The sequence below is a fragment of the Canis lupus genome, chromosome 16, assembly GCF_048164855.1.
Source record: "Canis lupus baileyi chromosome 16, mCanLup2.hap1, whole genome shotgun sequence".
In the NCBI taxonomy this organism is placed as follows: Eukaryota; Metazoa; Chordata; class Mammalia; order Carnivora; family Canidae; genus Canis; species Canis lupus.
The window spans coordinates 5,934,656-5,952,577 of record NC_132853.1 but is presented as its reverse complement, the minus strand read 5'-3'; the positions used below and the strand labels follow the sequence as shown (position 1 = coordinate 5,952,577).

The following is a 17,922-nucleotide window of genomic DNA, read 5'->3' as shown; positions in this document are numbered from 1 at the left end:
CCCGGCGGAGGGGAGTGGGTGGCGCGGCCCGGCCGGGGCGGGGCCTGGGGCCGGGGCGGGGCGGGGGCGGGGCCGGGGCGGCGGGCGTCGGCAGGGGCAGCGCACCCCGGAGGCCGAGGACCCTCCCCTCCTGTCCCCCCTCCCACCCGCTCCGCGCGGCAGAGGGCGGCAGGGCCCGGGGCCCGGAGACCCTCCCGACGCGTGACCCCGGGGCAGGCCCCTCCCGGCTGGGCGCGGGCGGTGGGGAGGGGGGACCGGAGGGTCAGTCGGGGGGACGGCATCCGAGCCGCGGCGGCGGCTGAGAACGCTCCACTCTGAAGCCCGGTGCATTCATCCCCCGGAATCCGGCTCCGCGGAGCGTCCGGTGCCCTCGAGTCCGGATCGCCCGGCCAGCATCCGACCCTCGGGCGGGACCGACCCGCCGCAGCCCTGCGGGGCTCCCGGCCCCCGCCTCGCCCCGGGGCGCCCTCTGGCGGACCCACGCGAAACTTCGCAGACCTGCGCGGCGACGCCCGGCCGGGGGGCGGGGCGGGAGTCCCGGGGTCCCCCCGACCTGAGTGCTGCATCCCGCGGCGCCTCGAGCTGGGCGTCCTCCGCGCGTCGACGTCGTCGCCTCTGCCGCCAGCGCCCGCGCGGCTCCGGCCCTTTAAGAGAGCAAATCCAACCTTGAGGCTGAGTGCAGACCCGGGGGGGGGGGGGGGGCAGCAAGAGCCAGCCCGGTCCAAAGCCGGAGGTACGGCCTCCCAGGCGGCAGAATCGGGGTCCTGAGGCCCCTGCTGAAATGTGAACGGCAGGAAAGGGAAGGGCCTACAGGCGGGCTCCAGCTCCGGATCTGCTGTGATCACAGGCCACTTTCCCTGAGCCTCTGATCCTCATCTGGATGGGTTTGCAGGGATGCCTTGAGAGAGTGAATACCTTGAAGCTTCTCTCTGCATGGAGCCTGATCCCGGGAAGAGTTGCCGGGGCTGGAAGATAGGAAAGCAGAGGAAGCCAGGCTCCCCTTCCATTCACCCACCCACCGGGAGGCCTACTTTCCTATGGCAGCTTGGGATCTCCCTTCAGGCTCTTCCCAGGGTCAGAGAAGAAGACGGCTGAGCCTGTGCCCACTATCTCTGCTGGGAGGGGAGGGGTGGGGAACCAGCAAGGAATGGACTTGCCTGGTGACGCCACAGCCTGTAGCGGCATCAAACCCAGGAATCCTGGTCTTCAGCGTGGCTCCCAAGCTTCCACTGGGCCCCAGTCAAAGCTTCTAGGTGGCTAGTGGCCCTGCAATGAAAGGCCTGAGGCCCCATAGAAGAGTCCCTTCCCTGGCATGGTAGCCTCTGCCCAGAAGGCTCTCGCAGCCCCAGAATGGGGATTCCCTTTCTAAAGTGAAGCAGTGTGCCCCACCCTACCCATCCCAGAGTCATCCCAGCACCTCTGCCCATCCTATTGGTGCTTCCAAATTTTTCTCTGGCCTCAAGTCCTCTTCCTCCTCCTTCTCCTTCCTTGAATGCCTCCCGCTGTCCCCTTCCTCCTTCCCCATGCCATCCAGGGATCGATCCATCCTGTCACTGCCTCCCTTGCCTGCAGGTTCTCCCATCATCCCTGCCTGGGAAAACCCTATAACCATCTTGGCTTTTAGCACGGTGGGGCTACTGCAGACTCAGAACTTCCACTCTCAGCTGGACTCTCACCAGGCCCCACGGTCCAGTTTTCCTATGCCCTGCCCCCTCTCCTCTGTGGCATTTCATAGCTTCTGAAGCTCCCATGCTACTTTTTGGAGAAAAGAGAAGCCCTCACCTGGGACCTCTCGTTTCCAGCCTACAAACCTCCATCCCTGGCCCCCAAGTCTGCCCCAGTTCTCCTGCCTGGTACAGTGGAAGAGGCACCACCCTTCCTCACGGTCAAATGGTCCCTAAGCTCCAAATGCCATCCCTTTGCCCTTCCTGGACCATCAGAAGCCCCCTCTCCTCTGGGTGCTCCTTTTAACCTTCCTTTTTTTTTTTTTTAAGATTTTATTTATTTATTCATGAGAGACACAGAGAGGCAGAGACACAGGCAGAGGGAGAAGCAGTCTCCATGCAGGATCATGCCCTGGGCTGAATGCGGTGCTTAACTGCTGAGCCACCGGGGCTGCACTCCTTTTGACCTTCCAAAGGACTTAAATCTCCCCCAGCTTAAAATACGAAAACACCAAGCTGCCTGCTGGCCCCCCAGCCGCAGCCTTATCTGTCTCTCCCTCCAAACATCTGGAATGGGGATGTGTGCTTTGCTTTATTGAGACCTTCCTTCATCTCCCTTCATGGCTTGACACACACCAAGGCTGCTCTAGCCAGACTGCTCCTGCCAACACCAGGATCCTCCTGGTCACCCCCCTCAATGGACATTGCCTCCTCATCCAAGAGGGCTCGCTTTCAGCAGCAGAGCACATGGGCCACTCTCTTTCTAGAAAACTGACATGTGTCTCCACTGCCCATTTGGACGCAGATTCCAACAGTTTTTTTTTTTTTAAGTAAACTCTCCACCCAGCGGGGGGTCAGCCTCATCACCCTCAGATCAGGAGTCACATGCTCTACTGACTGAGCCAGCCAGGCACCCGAAAATTCCACCTGTTCAAAACAGAACCCCAACCTTTCCCCCAAACATGCTCCCCGTAAAGTGGCCTCCCCAATCTAACAAACGGCACCTTGGCCACCTGGCCCCTCGAGCTAGACAGCTGGGGGTCACTGAGGACATGTCCCTCTTTCAACCCACTGCATCACCTTATCCTGGCAGGCCCACCTCCTCCGCATCTCTGGCACATGGACACCTCTTGCTTCTGCACTGCTACTTGCCTGGATCAGGGCACCAGCTTTGCTCACCCGGCCCACAGGTTCTCCCAGAGATCTGCTCCCCAAGCTTTCTCCCTGGAAACCATTCTGCACTCAGCCACCCTTTCTAAATGCCTGGGGCCAATATCCTTCAGGGACTGCCTGCTGCTGTCACCGTAGGGTTCAAACCCCTCCAGGAGCACCGAGGCCCTGCATGGTCTGCATGATGTTTCTCCAATGCCTCTGACTCCCCACCACCCCCAACCAATCTGATGCTCAAGCTGATTTGGGCGAGGTACAGTTTCCTGAACACTCTGTGCTTTAGGATTGTCCCATATCCTCGCCCCCACCACCCCTGTTTCTTCCCTCTGCCTGAACTGGTCTTTCTGGCCAACTCCCACAGGCCCTCCAGTCTCAGTCTAAACTTCCTCCTTCTGGAAAGCCTTCTGCATGTCATGTCTGGGGGACATACCCTTGACGTGGCATCCTATATAATCCCATTCATTCAGCAAGTATTTATTGAGCACATGCTCACTAAATGTGCAGCTGGAAGGTGCACAAGACAGTATCTGCTTCTAGGGTGCTCACATCCCGGTGAGGGGACACATACTGATAAATTAATAAATAGCTTCAAAGAAGGGTAAATGCTATGAATGGCATAAAACCAGTTAATAAGAACAGAGAGTAGCTGAGAGTGTGAGGCACCGTTGAGTAGAAGAGTCAGTGAAGGGATCCCTGGGTGGCTCAGCAGTTTGGCGCCTGCCTTTGGCCCAGGGCACGATCCTGGAGTCCCGGGATTGAGTCCCATATCAGGCTCCCTGCATGGAGCCTGCTTCTCCCTCTGCCTATGTCTCTGCCCCCCTCTGTGTGTGTGTGTGTGTGTGTGTGTGTCTATCATGAATAAATAAATAAATAAATCTTAAGGAAAAAAAAGAAGAGTCAGTGAAGCTATTTCAGGGCATAAGGGGAGCCAGCCAAGAGTAGTACTGGGGGAAGAATGTTCCACTGGAGGGACCAGGTCAGGCCAAGGTCTCGCGGTGGGTGAGGGGTGGAACAGGTAGGGAGGCCAGTGGTTAGAGCCCAGGGAGCTAGGGGAGTGTGGGAAGAAGTGAGGATCACCTAGGGCCGTGAGGCTGCGACAGGATTTTGGATGTTTTTTAAATGCAATAGAAACACACTAGAGGGGGTAAGCAGAGAAGTGAAGTGATTTGTCCTAAAAGGATTGCTCTGGCTGCCACATGGAGGGTGGACTGTGGGGGCAAGGATGGAAACAGGAGAGCCCCTTCAGGCTTGTGGGATTACATGTGGGAGACAGAGCAAGGAATCGAGGTGATGGGCTTTGCAGCTAGACTGCCTGGTGGGCTAGTTACTGAGTGGGAAAGATCTGGGAAGAAGCTGGTGGAATGTGACTCAAGGTTTGTCTGGACCTTATTTTGAGCTGCCTTTTAGACTCCCAGGTGAGGGGACACCTGGGTGGCTTAGTGGTTAAGTGCCTGCCTTCACTCGGGGCGTGATCCTGGAGTTTCAGGATTGAGTCCCACGTTGGGCTCCCTGCATGGAGCCTGCTCCTTTCTCTGTGTCTCTCATGAATAAATAAATGAAATCTTAAAAAAAAAAAAAAAAAAAAAAAAGACTCCCAGGTGGGAAATCACATGCCACAGCCGCCTGGCTGTAAGCTCTGAGGCAGGGACCCATCCACCTCATTTACCATTTTATCCCCAGCCCTAGAGCAGGGCCAGCAGGACATAGGGTGGGCTCTCAATAGAAGTATGGGGGGTGGGAGATAACTATGGTGGACTGATCATACACCTGTACTGCCACTTCCACTCATTTTTTGCTCCAAAATACAAAAATAGGACATCCTCTACAAAGGTAATATTGGGCCAAATTCACAGAAACACTAAAGCAGTGGTTGTCAGAGTATGGTCCCTGGACCAGCCAGCATCAGCCTCACCTGGAAATTGTTAGAAATGCAAATTCCTAGGCCCCTCCCCACACCTACTGAATCAGAAACTGGGAGTGGAGTTTAAACCAAGAAGGCTTCCAGGTGATTTTGATGTAGGCTGAAGTTTGAAGCAGCTGTTCTAAGGGGCCTATGGCTTCATTCTCCACATAATGTAGATTATACGCCTGGGAAAAAATGATGGTCTGGGCCCATCTGGCTGAACAGGTTCAAACCACCCTGAACCAACATCTAACTAGGCTCTGGGTCATCCTCACCCCACCCAAAACAGCATCTTCACTCCTGTCCCTCAGCCACTGTGGTTCTAGCCAGAGCCAGGTGGTGGCGCCAGCGCCTCAAGCTTTGGTCTGGCATTGGGACCCAGAGACCCCGGAAGAATTGTCCCCCTCCCCTGCACCTTCTTCCCCGCTGGGAGCCTCTGCTCTGAGGCCTGCTCACTGGCAAAGTCTTTGCGGGATGGCTTTCAATAGGGAGAGAGGCACTGAGGCTGGCACACCCCAGGGAGGGGCCAACCCCCTCTCCCTGGGGGTTAGGAAGGTGGGCTAGAGAAGCCCCCTTGGTCAGAAAGAAATTAGGGGTGTCTGGACTGTGGGGCTTGGGAGTCAGAAGCCCAGACAGGCGGCTCTGGCCACTGGACTCTGGCTATACCCTTATTAACCCTCTGTCTACCCTACCCAACCTCATGTGAGGTCTCAGGTACTGCTTCCCTGCCAATGGGTGGGGGCAGCCTAGAGGTACCCTGGGGCCCAGACAGAGCCCCAAGGTTGGGGGTCCTCACAGCCTGGCAGCCAAGCAAGCTAAGAACAGGGGCGCACAGCGGAGAGAATGCATGGATGGAGCTCTTACCAGCTGCCAGCTTCATGACTCCTGGGTTGGGGGCTCTCTGGGCCCCTGTCCTGCTTTGTGGTCAAGGGAGCCCAGCATCTTGGCCAGAGGAAGAGCCCATGCCCTGCTCCTGGTCCTGGGTGCAGCTCGGCAGATGGGAGTCCAGGAGACCCGCCTGGGTTCCTTCCTAGCTCAGATTCCAAGCCCGGTTCCAAGAAGACCCAGGACTGAGTGCAAGCTTGACCCCCATCGGCTCCCCTGCTCCTCATCTTTCCTCTTTGTGGGGAGACTGAGACCCCTTGCCCAGCTGGAATCACTCTGCCCATTCTGCTTAGACCTAGCATACCTTGGCCTTGGCTCTAGGAATCTGCCCACACCCCCTCGCCTCCAGGGGTCCCACCCAACACCCACACTGTCTCCAGAGGACCACCCTCTCCCTCTTGGCCATGCCCTCGTCTCCCAGGACCCCAGATGTAGAGCTACCCTCCTCTGAGGCTCTGCCTCAGTCCTCAGGAAGCTGGGGCCAGGCCAGCTGTTTTCCCCAGGCAGCCAGCTGTTTTGCCCATCAGGAAGAAGTCCTGGCTCCTCTGCTAAAATCCTTGCTGTGGCTGTGGCTGCAGCGTGGCAGCCCTGCTGGGCCTGGGCCTGGGAGCTGTTAACTCCTCTGGGCCCAGCTCCTTCCTACATCATGCCCTTGCCTGGCCCCTGGGAGTAGCCTATTGAGAGACTTCCAGAGACCCCAAGAAGACCAAGCATTGCTCTCCCCACCCCCCCAATTGCTAACCTGACACCCCCTCCCCTCAACAGAGCCTAGTCCTCAGGTGACCCCAGGTGAGAGGGGTTCAAAGGGACAAATGAGAGCCCCCTTCAGAATAATAGTAGTAGTAGCTATCAAGAACATCCTGCTGAGTGCCAGGCATTGTGCTAAGGGCTTTAAATGTGGTATCTGATTTAATTTTGCAACTGTGCCCATGAAGTAGGGAAGATTTTCATTTCATAGATGAGGAAACAGAGGCATGGCAAGTCTAAGTTGCTTGCTCAAGCCCGCACAGAACTGAGCTGCCTGCCATTCCTTGGCAAGCCCTGGTGGTTCCCCGATTCCGAGTTGGTGGTGGTGGTGCTATTTCAGTTTCCCCCAGCTCCTTGCTCCCCACCCCCACTTTCTTTTCCTGGTCTGAGCATCCGTAGTAGGGCCATCTGTGAAATGGAATAACTGGACGCCCGGGTGGCTCAGCGGTTGAGCATCTGCCTTCAGTCTGAGACATGATCCTGGGGTCCTGGCATCAGGTCCCACATCAGGCTCCCTGCAGGGAGCCTGCTTCTCTCTCTGCCTATGTCTCTGTCTCTCTCTGTGTCTCTCATGAATAAATAAATAAAATACTAAAAAAAAAAAAAAAAAGAAATGGGATAACTGATGGGTGGAGTTAATACCACCAGCTCCCGGAGCAGTGCCAGGCTCTGTGTCCTGTACCTTCCAAGTATTCATTAGCAGATCATTCCTCTCGGTGGCTGTGGGTCAACCTGGGCTAAAATCCCGGCTTTGCTGTTTCCAGCAGCCTGGCTTGGGGCAAGTGACTTGACATCCTAGTCTCCATGTCCAAAGCTGGGGAATGGGTGTCAGAACAATATTCTGCATCCTTGATTTTGTTGTAAAAAGGATGAGATCATGCAGGTGAGGTGGCTGGCCCAGTACCCAACACGGAGAATTTGGGTGGAATGTTACCCCTTACTAACCTCATTCTGGAAGGGTCTGAGTGGCCCATCCAGCACCATGCACCCCCACACCCAGCACGGAGCTGGCACACAGGAGGGCTCTGTTGCTACTTGTGAATCAATGAACTCTGGTCCGTGGAACTTCCATGGGGACGGCAGGCCGAAAGAGGGATACAACATGCCCAAGATCACAATGACTAGGGTAGAGCTGTGGGGATCCCAAGGCATCCAGCTCTTAACTCCTGCACCCCTGTGGCCTTCCCTCCTGAGGCAGGAACCTGGTCTGGTGGGAAGGGGAGGAGGGACAAGGAATAGGGACGATCCCAGAGCTGAGACGGCCCAGAAGGTGACTGGGCCACGGCTGGGTGGGATCTCAGGGTCTGGGAACGACCCCTCAGGATGCAGTGACCCGTGCTCTCCCCTTTTGTCCTCTCCCCCCTGCCCACCATGGGTCAGCTCCCTGGTCCCAGCCTAGACATCTGGAACTGGGGCAGACAAAGGACTTCGAAGAGGGACAATAGCCTTCTGTCCATTTTCAGAAGCTGGGCCGGGCCTGGCCAGGGCTGGGGGCCGGAGCCCCGGCGAGGCGGTGCCAGGCCCCCCGCGGGCAGCGGACAATGTTGGCAGTGATGGAGAGGAGGCATTTCAAAGCGTTTTGTTCCCGCTGACCCCCTCCCCTCCACATCTCGCCGGCTCGGGGTGAGGCCCCAGCCCCACCCCCAGCCACCCAGGCCCCTGCTCCTGGCGGCTAGGGGACCGGCCACATTCTTGACCTCAGGGGAAAAGTTTAGACTCTTTGCGGGCTGGGCAACAATAACGGTGTCACAGAACTGATTTAGGAGCGGCACTTACCATCACAAAGCAGCAGACAAAGAGCCAGGGCTGAGAACGCGCCGGGCTTCTGAGCCTACTCTTCCAAGCAGGGCCACCACTTCTCTCCCTGGCTCTGCCTGGGAGGGACTGGGTGCCAGGGCCTGACCCTGCGCTCCCCAGAGGAGGGCCAGAGCTGGGGAGAGGGGGCAAAGGAGAAGTGATGGGGATCCCACTGTGGAGGAGGTGGGGGGTGCTGAGAGCCACTTTCTGCTTAGCCACCAATTTGCCATGTGACCCTGGGCAAATCTTTCTTCACTCTGGGCCTCAGTTTCCTTGTCTTATTACAATAAGGAGGCTAACCCTAAAGGCCCAAAGCATGAGGCTCTGAGCTTGCAAACAGAGGGATTTCCATAATGATGATGATGACAATATAGTGATAGTGAGAAGTATTTACCCCTTTAATTCTGGGCACTTCGCAGGTGCCAGGTACTGTAATCACTAACCTCTTTCTGGCCTTCGTCTTTTTTTTTTTTTTTTTTTTAAGTAACAGAGACCACTCAGCGCCATCCTCTCCATCTTGCTCTCCCAAAGGAAGAGAAGGACAATTCTCTATGACAAATGGCAGTTGCAGAAGCAACACCACGAGCTGGCATCACACTCAGGAGGGAATACTGCGCCCTCCTCATGGTTTCTGAGGCTCTAGATGTTCAGAGAAACTTCACCAGTAACAAACTATAGAAATGATCCCTGAAAATACAGTCTTGTCATTCCCTTTGATCACTTTGATCATATCACTCTCAGCAACCTCACAAAGCAGGTATATCATGAACTCCAGTTGACAGTTGATAACTGAGGCTCAGAGAAGGTAAGTCACTTGTCCAGGGCCACACAGCTTGGAGTCTGTGGAGCCGAGACAAGACAGGGCTGGCTCACTTCTGATTACACTGCAGTGAGAAGGAGAGAGGCAAAGAGGCAGCTGGACCCTGGGGAGTTCTGGGTGGGAGGGCTTCTCCTCCTGGCCAGAAGGCTATGAATAAATAAATGTCTGATTACCCCCAGGGGGAATTCTACCCTTGGAGCAGGTGCTTTTAAAAAACGAGATTGATTCTTGTCTGTGAACAGAGGTTGGCCTGGGCAGACACCCAGATGCAGGGGATTGGACAAAATGACCTCTAGTGGAGACCTCCTAGGAATTAGAAGCAGGATAGAACATTTAAGGGAGCCAGGCAATGGGTTCTAATCCCCGCTCTGATTTTTCCTGGTAGTATGTCCATGATGGACAAGTTACTGCAATACTCTGTGCCTCAGTTTTCCAACCTGTAAAACCGAACTCACCTTGTAGGAGTGTGGTGACCATTCTGTAAGCTACACAGAAGGCCTTAGATGGCACCTGGCTCAGTGAGGGCTGCCCATTGCTATCAGCAAGATCCTTGCAGCCACGTCCAATGGCCAGGACATCTCTAGGTCAGCCTTCCTTTCCAGGAAATGGTTGTATTTTGATTACAGTATAAGGGACTATGGTCAGACACCGAGAGCAAAGGGGGCCCTGTTCTCTGGGACCTGTAAGGCAAAGACCAACCGTGGCTTCTCAGGGGCAGTCAGGGGCTGCCCAGCCCTGGGCATGGTACTCCGCCCTGGGAGAGGACAGGAAAGGAAGGGGGCCCTGCGGGGTGCTGTTCAGAGTCTGTCCCTCTCCACTATTTAACTCCAGAGGGACCAAAGTATATGTGGAATGCAAAGGAGAGGTGGCCAAGCGTGCGGCACCCATAATGTCAACAGGTACTGCCCTCAGTCTGGTAAGGGAGCCCGGTGGGTCTGAGTCCCAGCTCTGCCAACTTGCTGTGTCATGCAGGAAGAGTTGCTGCTCCTTTCTGAGTTCATTCCAAGAGTCTTTTAGGATCTAAAGTGTCCAAAGGAGACTATCACAGGAGGCTCTGATTCCACAAGTCTAATAAAAAATTGGTTTGAAGCCCAAGAGACCTGCTCCCCAGACTCCAGCCCGTCCTGTCTCCCCTCAACCTCAGACTTCACCTCCAGCTTCTCTAACCATCCTTCCTCTTGGCTCCTTTCACCCAAGTACTAGCGACACGTACCACAGACGGAGGGTGAGACAGCATAGTGGAAAATGTCATAGATTCCTGGGGGCTGAGGGGTGATACCAGCCTCCCCATCCCTCACCATCTGGCTGTGGGGCCAGAGGAGAACTCACCTGGGCAGAGCATCTTGGGGTCCCCTCAGCCCTGGGAGGCAGATGGCACTGCTGGGGCTGTCTCTGGCACAAGGTAACTTCTCAGGCAGTTCCTGCTGCTGGAAGGGCTGGTCAAGCAGGCCCTCAGGTGCCAGACCTTCCTTCCCAGGCACAGATTTTCCTGGCATCTGCCTGGCAGGAAGGGCACCAGCTGGGGGGTTGGGCAGTGGGACCAGGAAAGATTCGGGTGAAGGTGTGTCCTAGAGGGCTTGTCCACAGCCCCTAAACCCACTTACTTTCTGGATGCTGGGTGCCAGGGAGCCAGGAAGCCAGGGTCCCTCAGGAGCCAGGAGAGGCAAAGATGAGCCCAGGCCCCTGCCCATCCTGCCCCCCCACCCCTACCCCCAAACAGGCCAGCCTGGCCCAGGCTGAGGTGTTTGCTTTTCCTGTCTTTACACTGACTCCATTCAGAGAGGACTTTCTCCACCCCCGGCCACTGGCCAGCAAGCCAGGGCACCAGGGAGAGAGATCACCGCCCCCACCCTCCCGCCTTTGCAACCCCCAAATGCCATCTTCATTTCAGGGAAATGGCATCTTCCAGGACTTTCTAGTTTTCAAAGGGGGGTGCTGCTGAAGTAGGGGTGGCGGGGGAGAAGGGGCCCCCCAAAGGAGAAGAGGGAAAGAGGGAAACCACATGGAGGAGTGGGTGGCAGGAAAAGAGGGACATGAAGTGAGGCCAGGAAAGAGAAGAGGAACAGAGGACCATGGAAGGGGACTGGCAGAGCAAAGGGCTCCTCAGGGAGGAGGCCCCAGGCAGAGGTGGGGTGGGGAGGGGCACAGTATGGGGAGCCACAGGCAGAGACTGGTCCCGGAAGGCAGGGAGAGCCTTTACAGGCTGAGCCAGGGCCTCATGCCTGGCTCTCTGCCACCAAAGTGGACAGGGCCTGAGGCAGATCCTGAAGCTGGGAGCTCCTGACTCCCACCTGAAATCCCTGTGACAGGAGCCCGAGCAAGGCTGTGACCTGGTCTGGGGCCAGGGGAAGGAGGAGGGTGAAAAGTTTCCCCAAGTCAGAAGGCCAGGGGGGAGGCATCTCAGGGGGTCCTGCTCTTTGCTCTCTCTGACTGTCACATTGGTACATAAAGAGGGTAAAAAGGTCAGCTGTGGCCTTTCAGGTCTGTGGGAAAAACTCTGCCCACTTCCCTAATGCATATTTATTGGTGTGAGCGGCTGGGGTGGGAGGAAGCCCCCACCCCACCAGCCTCCCAGCCAGGCCAGGTTAGCACTAAGAAGGCTCCGTGTGTCACCGAAATCCTACTCTTTGTCTCCAGATTGGCTCCAGAGTCCTCCCCCTTCCCTCCTCCCTTTGGCTCCCCCCACCCTCCTTTGGGGTTGCCAAGCAACTGTGGAAGGGTAGCTGAGATATTTTCTTTATTACAAGCAAAAGCAAGACAGCATCATGGCCCCAGGAGGGGAGCAGGGTGGGGGCTGGGGAGAGGGCGTCCCGTGCTCTGGGGGGAACCTTACTACCTTGGTGTGCTTTGGGCTTGGACAGTGGGGAGACTCAGAGCCCTAGGGAAGGTAGAGGATGGAAGGGAGTGGTGGGGTAGGCAGGCACAAAGACACTGATCGGGTCTACATCATGCTGAAAGAAGCAGTGCCAAGGGGCAACCCCCTGCGAGCTCCTCACCTATCACCCACCAGCTCTACATTCAGGCCAAATCATTTCCCTCCTCTGGGTCTAGTTTTCCTCCTTGACAAAACGGGGATAATGATGTGTACTATTATCTCATTTAATGCTCACGTCAACCCCAAGAGACATTTATTTTTCCCATTTTACTGGTTAGGAAACTGCTCAGAGACAGCAAGTGACTTGCCAAGCAAGCAGGTAAATGACAGGGGAGACAGTTCAGCCCAAACTCCTTTGTTATTTGTTTAATTTTTTTAAAGTAAGCTCTATGCCCAATGTGGGGCTCAAACTCACGACCTCCAGATCGAGTTGTATGATCTACCGACTGAGCCAGTCAGGCACCCCCCTGGCCAACTCTTTTTATAAAAAACATTTCTGGGGATCCCTGGGTGGCGCAGCGGTTTGGCGCCTGCCTTTGGCCCAGGGCGCGATCCTGGAGACCCGGGATCGAGTCCCACGTCGGGCTCCCGGTGCATGGAGCCTGCTTCTCCCTCTGCCTGTGTCTCTGCCTCTCTCTCTGTGTGTGACATAAATAAATAAATAAAAAGAAGCTGCTTCTTTAAAAAAAATAAATAAATAAATAAAAATAAAAAACATTTCTATTTGTATGTGACACTGTGGCATTAGTTTCAGGTGTACAACATAGTGACTCAACATCTCTATAGTTATACTATGCCCACCACAAACGCAGCTACCACCTGCCACCATCCAACGCTATACAATATCATAGACTGTATTCCCTATGCTGCCTTTTATTCCTGCAACTTACTCATTTGTAACTGGAAGCTCTACCTCCCACACTCCTTCACCCATTTTGCCCATCCCCCACCTGCCTCCCCTCTACCCAACTCTTTATTTTTATCTATTTATTTATTTTTAAGACTTATTCACTTTTATTTTGGAAAGAGAGCACAGATGCAAGTGCGGGAGGGACAACAGAAGGAGGAGAGAGAATCTCAAGCAGACTCCCTACTGAGTGTTAAGCCCCACATAGGGTTCTACCTCATGATCCATGAGATCATGACCTGAGCCGAAACCAAGAGTCAGACACTCAACTGACTGAGCCACCCAGGCGCCCCTACCCAGCTCTTTACTGAGGTGTAATTCACACACCATGCGATCATCCATTTAAGATGTACAATTTAATGGTTTTTTGTATGTTCACAGAGTTGCACAACCATCACCATAATCAATTTTGAACATTTTCATCATCTCCAAAAGAATCCCTCTGCCCATTAGCCTTCACTTCCCATTCCTTCCCAACTCCCCTTCCCTTCCATTCTGGGCAACCACTAATCTGCTTTTTATATCTATAGATTTGCCTAATCTGGATATTTCTATAAATGGAATCAGACAATATGTCTCAGGTGAACTCTTTACTTCCAATGAATGGCTCCAAGCTCACTGGGTGCTGGGGTGACAGAGAATCAGGTATCATGGTGGCATGGTTAACAATGTGGACTTTGCTGTTAGACGGACTGAAGTCTAAAACCTGGCTCTGCCACTCAGTAGCTCTGTACCTGGGGGAAGTGGCTTCCTCTCTCTGGGCTTCAGGTTCCTGATCTGTAAAATGGGGTGAGGGATGGCATTTCTCACAATGCTGTAGGGATCACGAAAAGTGCTCAGCCCAATGCCAGTACTAACTAGCTGTTGGTAGTTGTTGACTAGATTACATTGATCCATGCATCCATCTATTTATACCTTTACCTGGGGCATTTACTAAAGTTTAGCACCTTCTAAGACTCAGGCATTGTTTTAGGTGCCGGGGATTTAGCAATGAGCAGGACATGATCCTTACCCACACTGAGCTCACATCCTAGTGGACAAGTAAGACAGCCAGTGAAGGGTGCAGCCTCGGTGGCGCAGGGGTTTGGCGCTGCCTGCAGCCTGGGGTGTGATCCTGGAGACCCGAGATCAAGTCCCACATCGGGCTCCCTGCATGGAGCCTACTTCTCCCTCTGCCTGTGTCTCTGCCTCTCTCTCTCTGTGTCTATGAATAAATAAATAAAATTAAAAAAAAAAAAGACAGCCGGTGAAGGAGAGGCTTTCAGAGTGATAGTTGTGATGAAGACAAGAGCACAGGGGATGGGATGAAGCACCCCAGGTGGGTAGAGGTGGCTTCTTTTTGGAAAGCTTCCCTGCCCTGTCATCTCCTGGACAGGAATCTTTTTTTTTCCTTCAATGTAGGCACTATGCCCAATGTGGGGCCTGAACTCATGACCCTGGGATCAAAAGTTGCATGTTCTACCAACGGAGCCAACCAGGAACATCATTTTTTCTAAACTGAAACATCCTGTGCAGGGTACAAGCATTCTTAGGGTCCCCTCTGGGTGGGGGAGGTGGCCTGGCTTTGTTATCTTCTGAGAGTGGGGACAGGTCAGGTTGTCAATTCATTTATGAAGGCAAGCCACTTGATCATCACCACTAAGAACCCCGGCTGCTCTTCCAGAACTGTACAGGCAGGACCTGGCGAACAGGGGACAGGACTCCAGGTTTGGAAATATCCTGCACAGAGGTACAACCTGACTGACCTGTCACCAGGCTGCTCCTTAGGCACTTGCCTGCTCTGCTCCAGGTCTGGGGCCTGCTTCTGAACTAAAGAGTCCAGGCTGCAGCGTGAAGCCTCTTAAAGCCTCCTTCGCCGAGGCCCACCCACAGCAATATGTCCTGTTCTGCATCTAGAACCTCAGCTCATTGGCTCCATTCATGTATCCAGGTGATCTTTTCATATCACTTTCTTTTTTTATTATTATTACTTTCATCCAAATGTCCCAACATCTGTTTTATTATCTGTCTGTCCATCCACCTATTTAATTATTACTCTAATAAAGCATCCACTCAGTCATTCATTCAACAGTTTACTGAGCAGGTCATTTGTGCTGGGCACAGTGTTTGGTAAAATGACAGTCCTGGGGGCATAGTGCATGCTTAATCGACAGTGTGGTGCTCGCTTTGGCAGCACATATACTAAAAATCGAATGTGGACAACTTTGGACAGGAGGGACAACCTCCTTCCTGAGTGCTGGTCTAATAAGGGAAAAGGTAGAGTCGAAGTTAGAACACCTGAATGCAAGCATTCGGGGCTGAGCCTGAACATGTATCCTTGTTGTGTCTGTCTGTGTTAGAAGGCGATGATAAAATCTTACTGCAAGCAAATGCAAGGTGTTTGGACCCTTCCAACACCACAGCCATCTGTAGGGAGGCAGGACAGGTATAATGGCCCCATTTCACAGAGGCAATAACTAGTTCATTTCAGTCTATTGGAAATCACTTGCTCAAGGTAATGCTGCCTCTACCAGAAGATTCCTCAGGTCCTGTTGGAATGAATCGCTTGGTCTTCTATAATCCCCAATAATTCTGCTATTATTTCAGCTAAAGAGTTTTTCTGTGGCTCTGCGCCTTTCTTGGAGTCTGGCTGGCTATTTGTGTGTCTGTCTACTTGTCTACTGGATGGATACTTCTGGAGAGGCAACAGCAGATGGCTCATCTTTCTCTTTGCCCTCTCCCCAGCCTCCAGCACACAGGGTACACCTCAGATACTCATAAATGTTATTCATTGTCAGGGAACCCGCCTGAGGTCACCTGCCTGTAAGAGCAGGTTTGAGACCCTGCTCTGCCATCTACTAATCCCAGGCCACCACCAGCTGTCACCTGCAGTAGTAGCTCAATGGATCTCCTGTCATCCAGCTAGTCCCATCCCCTGCCCCACCCCCATTCTCTACACAGCAGCCCCAGCAAACCTTTAAAAATGTAAATCTGAACTTGTCAGACCTTCCAGGACCCCCACTGTGTTAAGGATAAAATCACAAATCCTCCCAATGTCTTACAGGGCCCAGCGGGGTCAACCCCAGCTTTATCTGGCACTTCCTCTTCCTCTCCAAGCTCCAGCCACACCAAATCTCTTCCCTTCCCACTCTCCCAGTTCTTTCTTGCCTGTTAGCTTTGGGGTATGCCATTCCCTCTGCCTGGAACAGTGCCTGCCTCAGTGACTGTCCGCCTTCACCTCATGCCCTATTCCCCTAGGACTGGGGTCTCCTCCCCCGCTGGTCTGCCTTTGGGGACACTGCCCACTGCTGAAACCCTGACCAGCACACAGTAGGCATTCCAGAAATATCTTTTTAATGACTTGCGTGATAAGACCCTGCTTAGGTCTCAGTTTCCCAGAGGATGAGGATGAGGCCAATTGACCCTTCTCTGCCCAGGACTAATGGCTTTAAATAGCTCTGACATACTCTGGAGGTGGAAAATGTAGATTAGATTGTAGAGTGTGGCTTTAGGCCCCGGTAGTTCTGCACGGGTGCAGAGACCACTCTGGCCAGCTTCATCAAGGTTGTTTTCCTGCCAGGCTGGACTGGGGCTGGGACCAGGTTTTTAAGAAGATACAGGTGTTTCTGGGTCTCACCACTCTGTATGTGCATTTTCACAAGTCCTCTCAGTATCTCTGCTGAATAAAGGATGGAAACCACTGTGCAGTGAGTTCCACAGCCCTGGGTCCCAGTTCTGGCTCCATTGCCTGCCAGCTAGCAGCTAGGGACTTCACTGCCACCACTCAGTTTCTTCATCTGTAAAGTGGGGCCGCTACTAGTACCGACTTCTCAGGGTCATTGTGAGCAGTCCACAGGCTACCTTAAAAATGTTTAGTGCTTGGCACATCAAGCATTTATTGCAGCCATTATTATTAGCAGATGGTTCATTCCCAGGAGTTGGGATCTTGTTAGTTAGCAGTGCTCCCTCTCTATGAAACCTGGACTTCAAGTACTACTTCCCAGAAGCCATATTTTTTCAACTTTTTGTAAGAAACTCCAAGAAGTTTATGTGGTTCATGTTTAAGCCACTGGTGGATGTTAGCGGACATTCAATGATGGGTGGTGGTGGTAGGGCACTGTCCTAGGCTCCAGAGGCAGGAATATTAATAGGATCCACTTCTTGTCTGGTGAGAACAGACAAGCTGATAATTACAATCCAGTGGGGGCATGTGTTGAGATGGCCCACAAACTGTGAGGAGAGGAGAGGATTTCAGGGTGGGGGCAGCGGTCCTTTGAGTGGAGAGCCCCAGAGTGGATGGAAGAGGGGAGGATGTATGGGTGGAATGGCCACATACTCCCCCACCAGGGTGTGAAATTCACTGGGAAAGACAGGTTGAGCTCTCCGGGTGATAAACTGGTATATAATCCCCCAGCTGATAGAGAACCTCCCCCGAGCCAGACCTGGCTGGGCTGGAGGTAGGGGGCACATCAGCCCTCCTGAACCAGTGGGCTGTCCAGTGGAAGAGACAAGACAAGCATTAATAGCATCCACGCCCCTCTCACCCTCCCTCTGCTCCCCCCCCCTACACCCTCCCTTGCCAGAGTTGAGGTATCCAGGAACCTGCAGGAGGTACCCTGGGAATCAAGCCCCTGTCCTAGGTCTGGGGAGAGAGCAGTCTCCAGATCTCTAGTGGGGGTGTGGTCTCTGAAGATGGCATCTTCAACCTTGGGGGTTGGGACTGCGTGCCCTCCTCCTTTATCCTTTAGCAGAGCCTTTTAAGGGGGTGACCCTCTGACCTCCAGACTGTTCCCCCTTACCCTCCAGCCAGAAGTCCCTAGGGCAGCAGCTTAAGGAAGGAGGGCTCCGCAGGCCTCAGGTTGAGCTGCAGATGGAAGGCCATCGTTGGGCCTGAAAAGACTCTGGGGTCCCCTGGGCACTCCTGGGGAGCTCGATCAAGGCCAGGGTGCCTGAGTCAGGTCCATGGGAGTGCAGCGACGAGAGGCGGGTGCCTGGCTGGCCCAGGACAAGGGAGGGGGCGAAGGGCGAAGGGTTCAGCCGAGGGAGCAGGCGGGGCATGGGGAGTCTAGGGCTCCGGATGGGGGTGGGAGGGTGAGGGGTCCGGCCGATGCAGGGGAGGGGGCGCCCCTGGGGAGGGGCACGCTATGTCTTTAAGAGCTGCCTGAGCGCAGGTTG

The 17,922-nt window shown here is 54.2% G+C and overlaps 1 protein-coding gene and 1 non-coding gene across 3 annotated transcripts; both read right to left on the bottom strand.

Moving 5' to 3' along the window:
- Positions 1-8: 8 nt before the first annotated feature.
- LOC140605812 (uncharacterized) lies at positions 9-11,642 on the bottom strand. Of its 2 annotated transcripts, XM_072778153.1 has the most exons (4): positions 10,591-11,642; positions 10,316-10,482; positions 916-965; positions 9-644 (listed from the first exon to the last, which is right to left on the bottom strand). In XM_072778153.1, the coding sequence occupies exons 1-4, from the start codon at positions 10,675-10,677 to the stop codon at positions 331-333; spliced, it is 618 nt and encodes a 205-aa protein (XP_072634254.1). In that variant the 5' UTR covers positions 10,678-11,642; the 3' UTR covers positions 9-330. The 2 variants fall into 2 exon arrangements, with proteins under 2 accessions (XP_072634254.1, XP_072634252.1); XM_072778151.1 differs by lacking the exon at positions 916-965 and having other exon boundaries at positions 18-644; positions 10,591-11,638.
- LOC140607688 (small nucleolar RNA U3) lies at positions 8,659-8,869 on the bottom strand. The gene has a single exon (XR_012009643.1). It is a non-coding gene; the product is annotated as a small nucleolar RNA U3 (small nucleolar RNA).
- Positions 11,643-17,922: the final 6,280 nt, after the last annotated feature.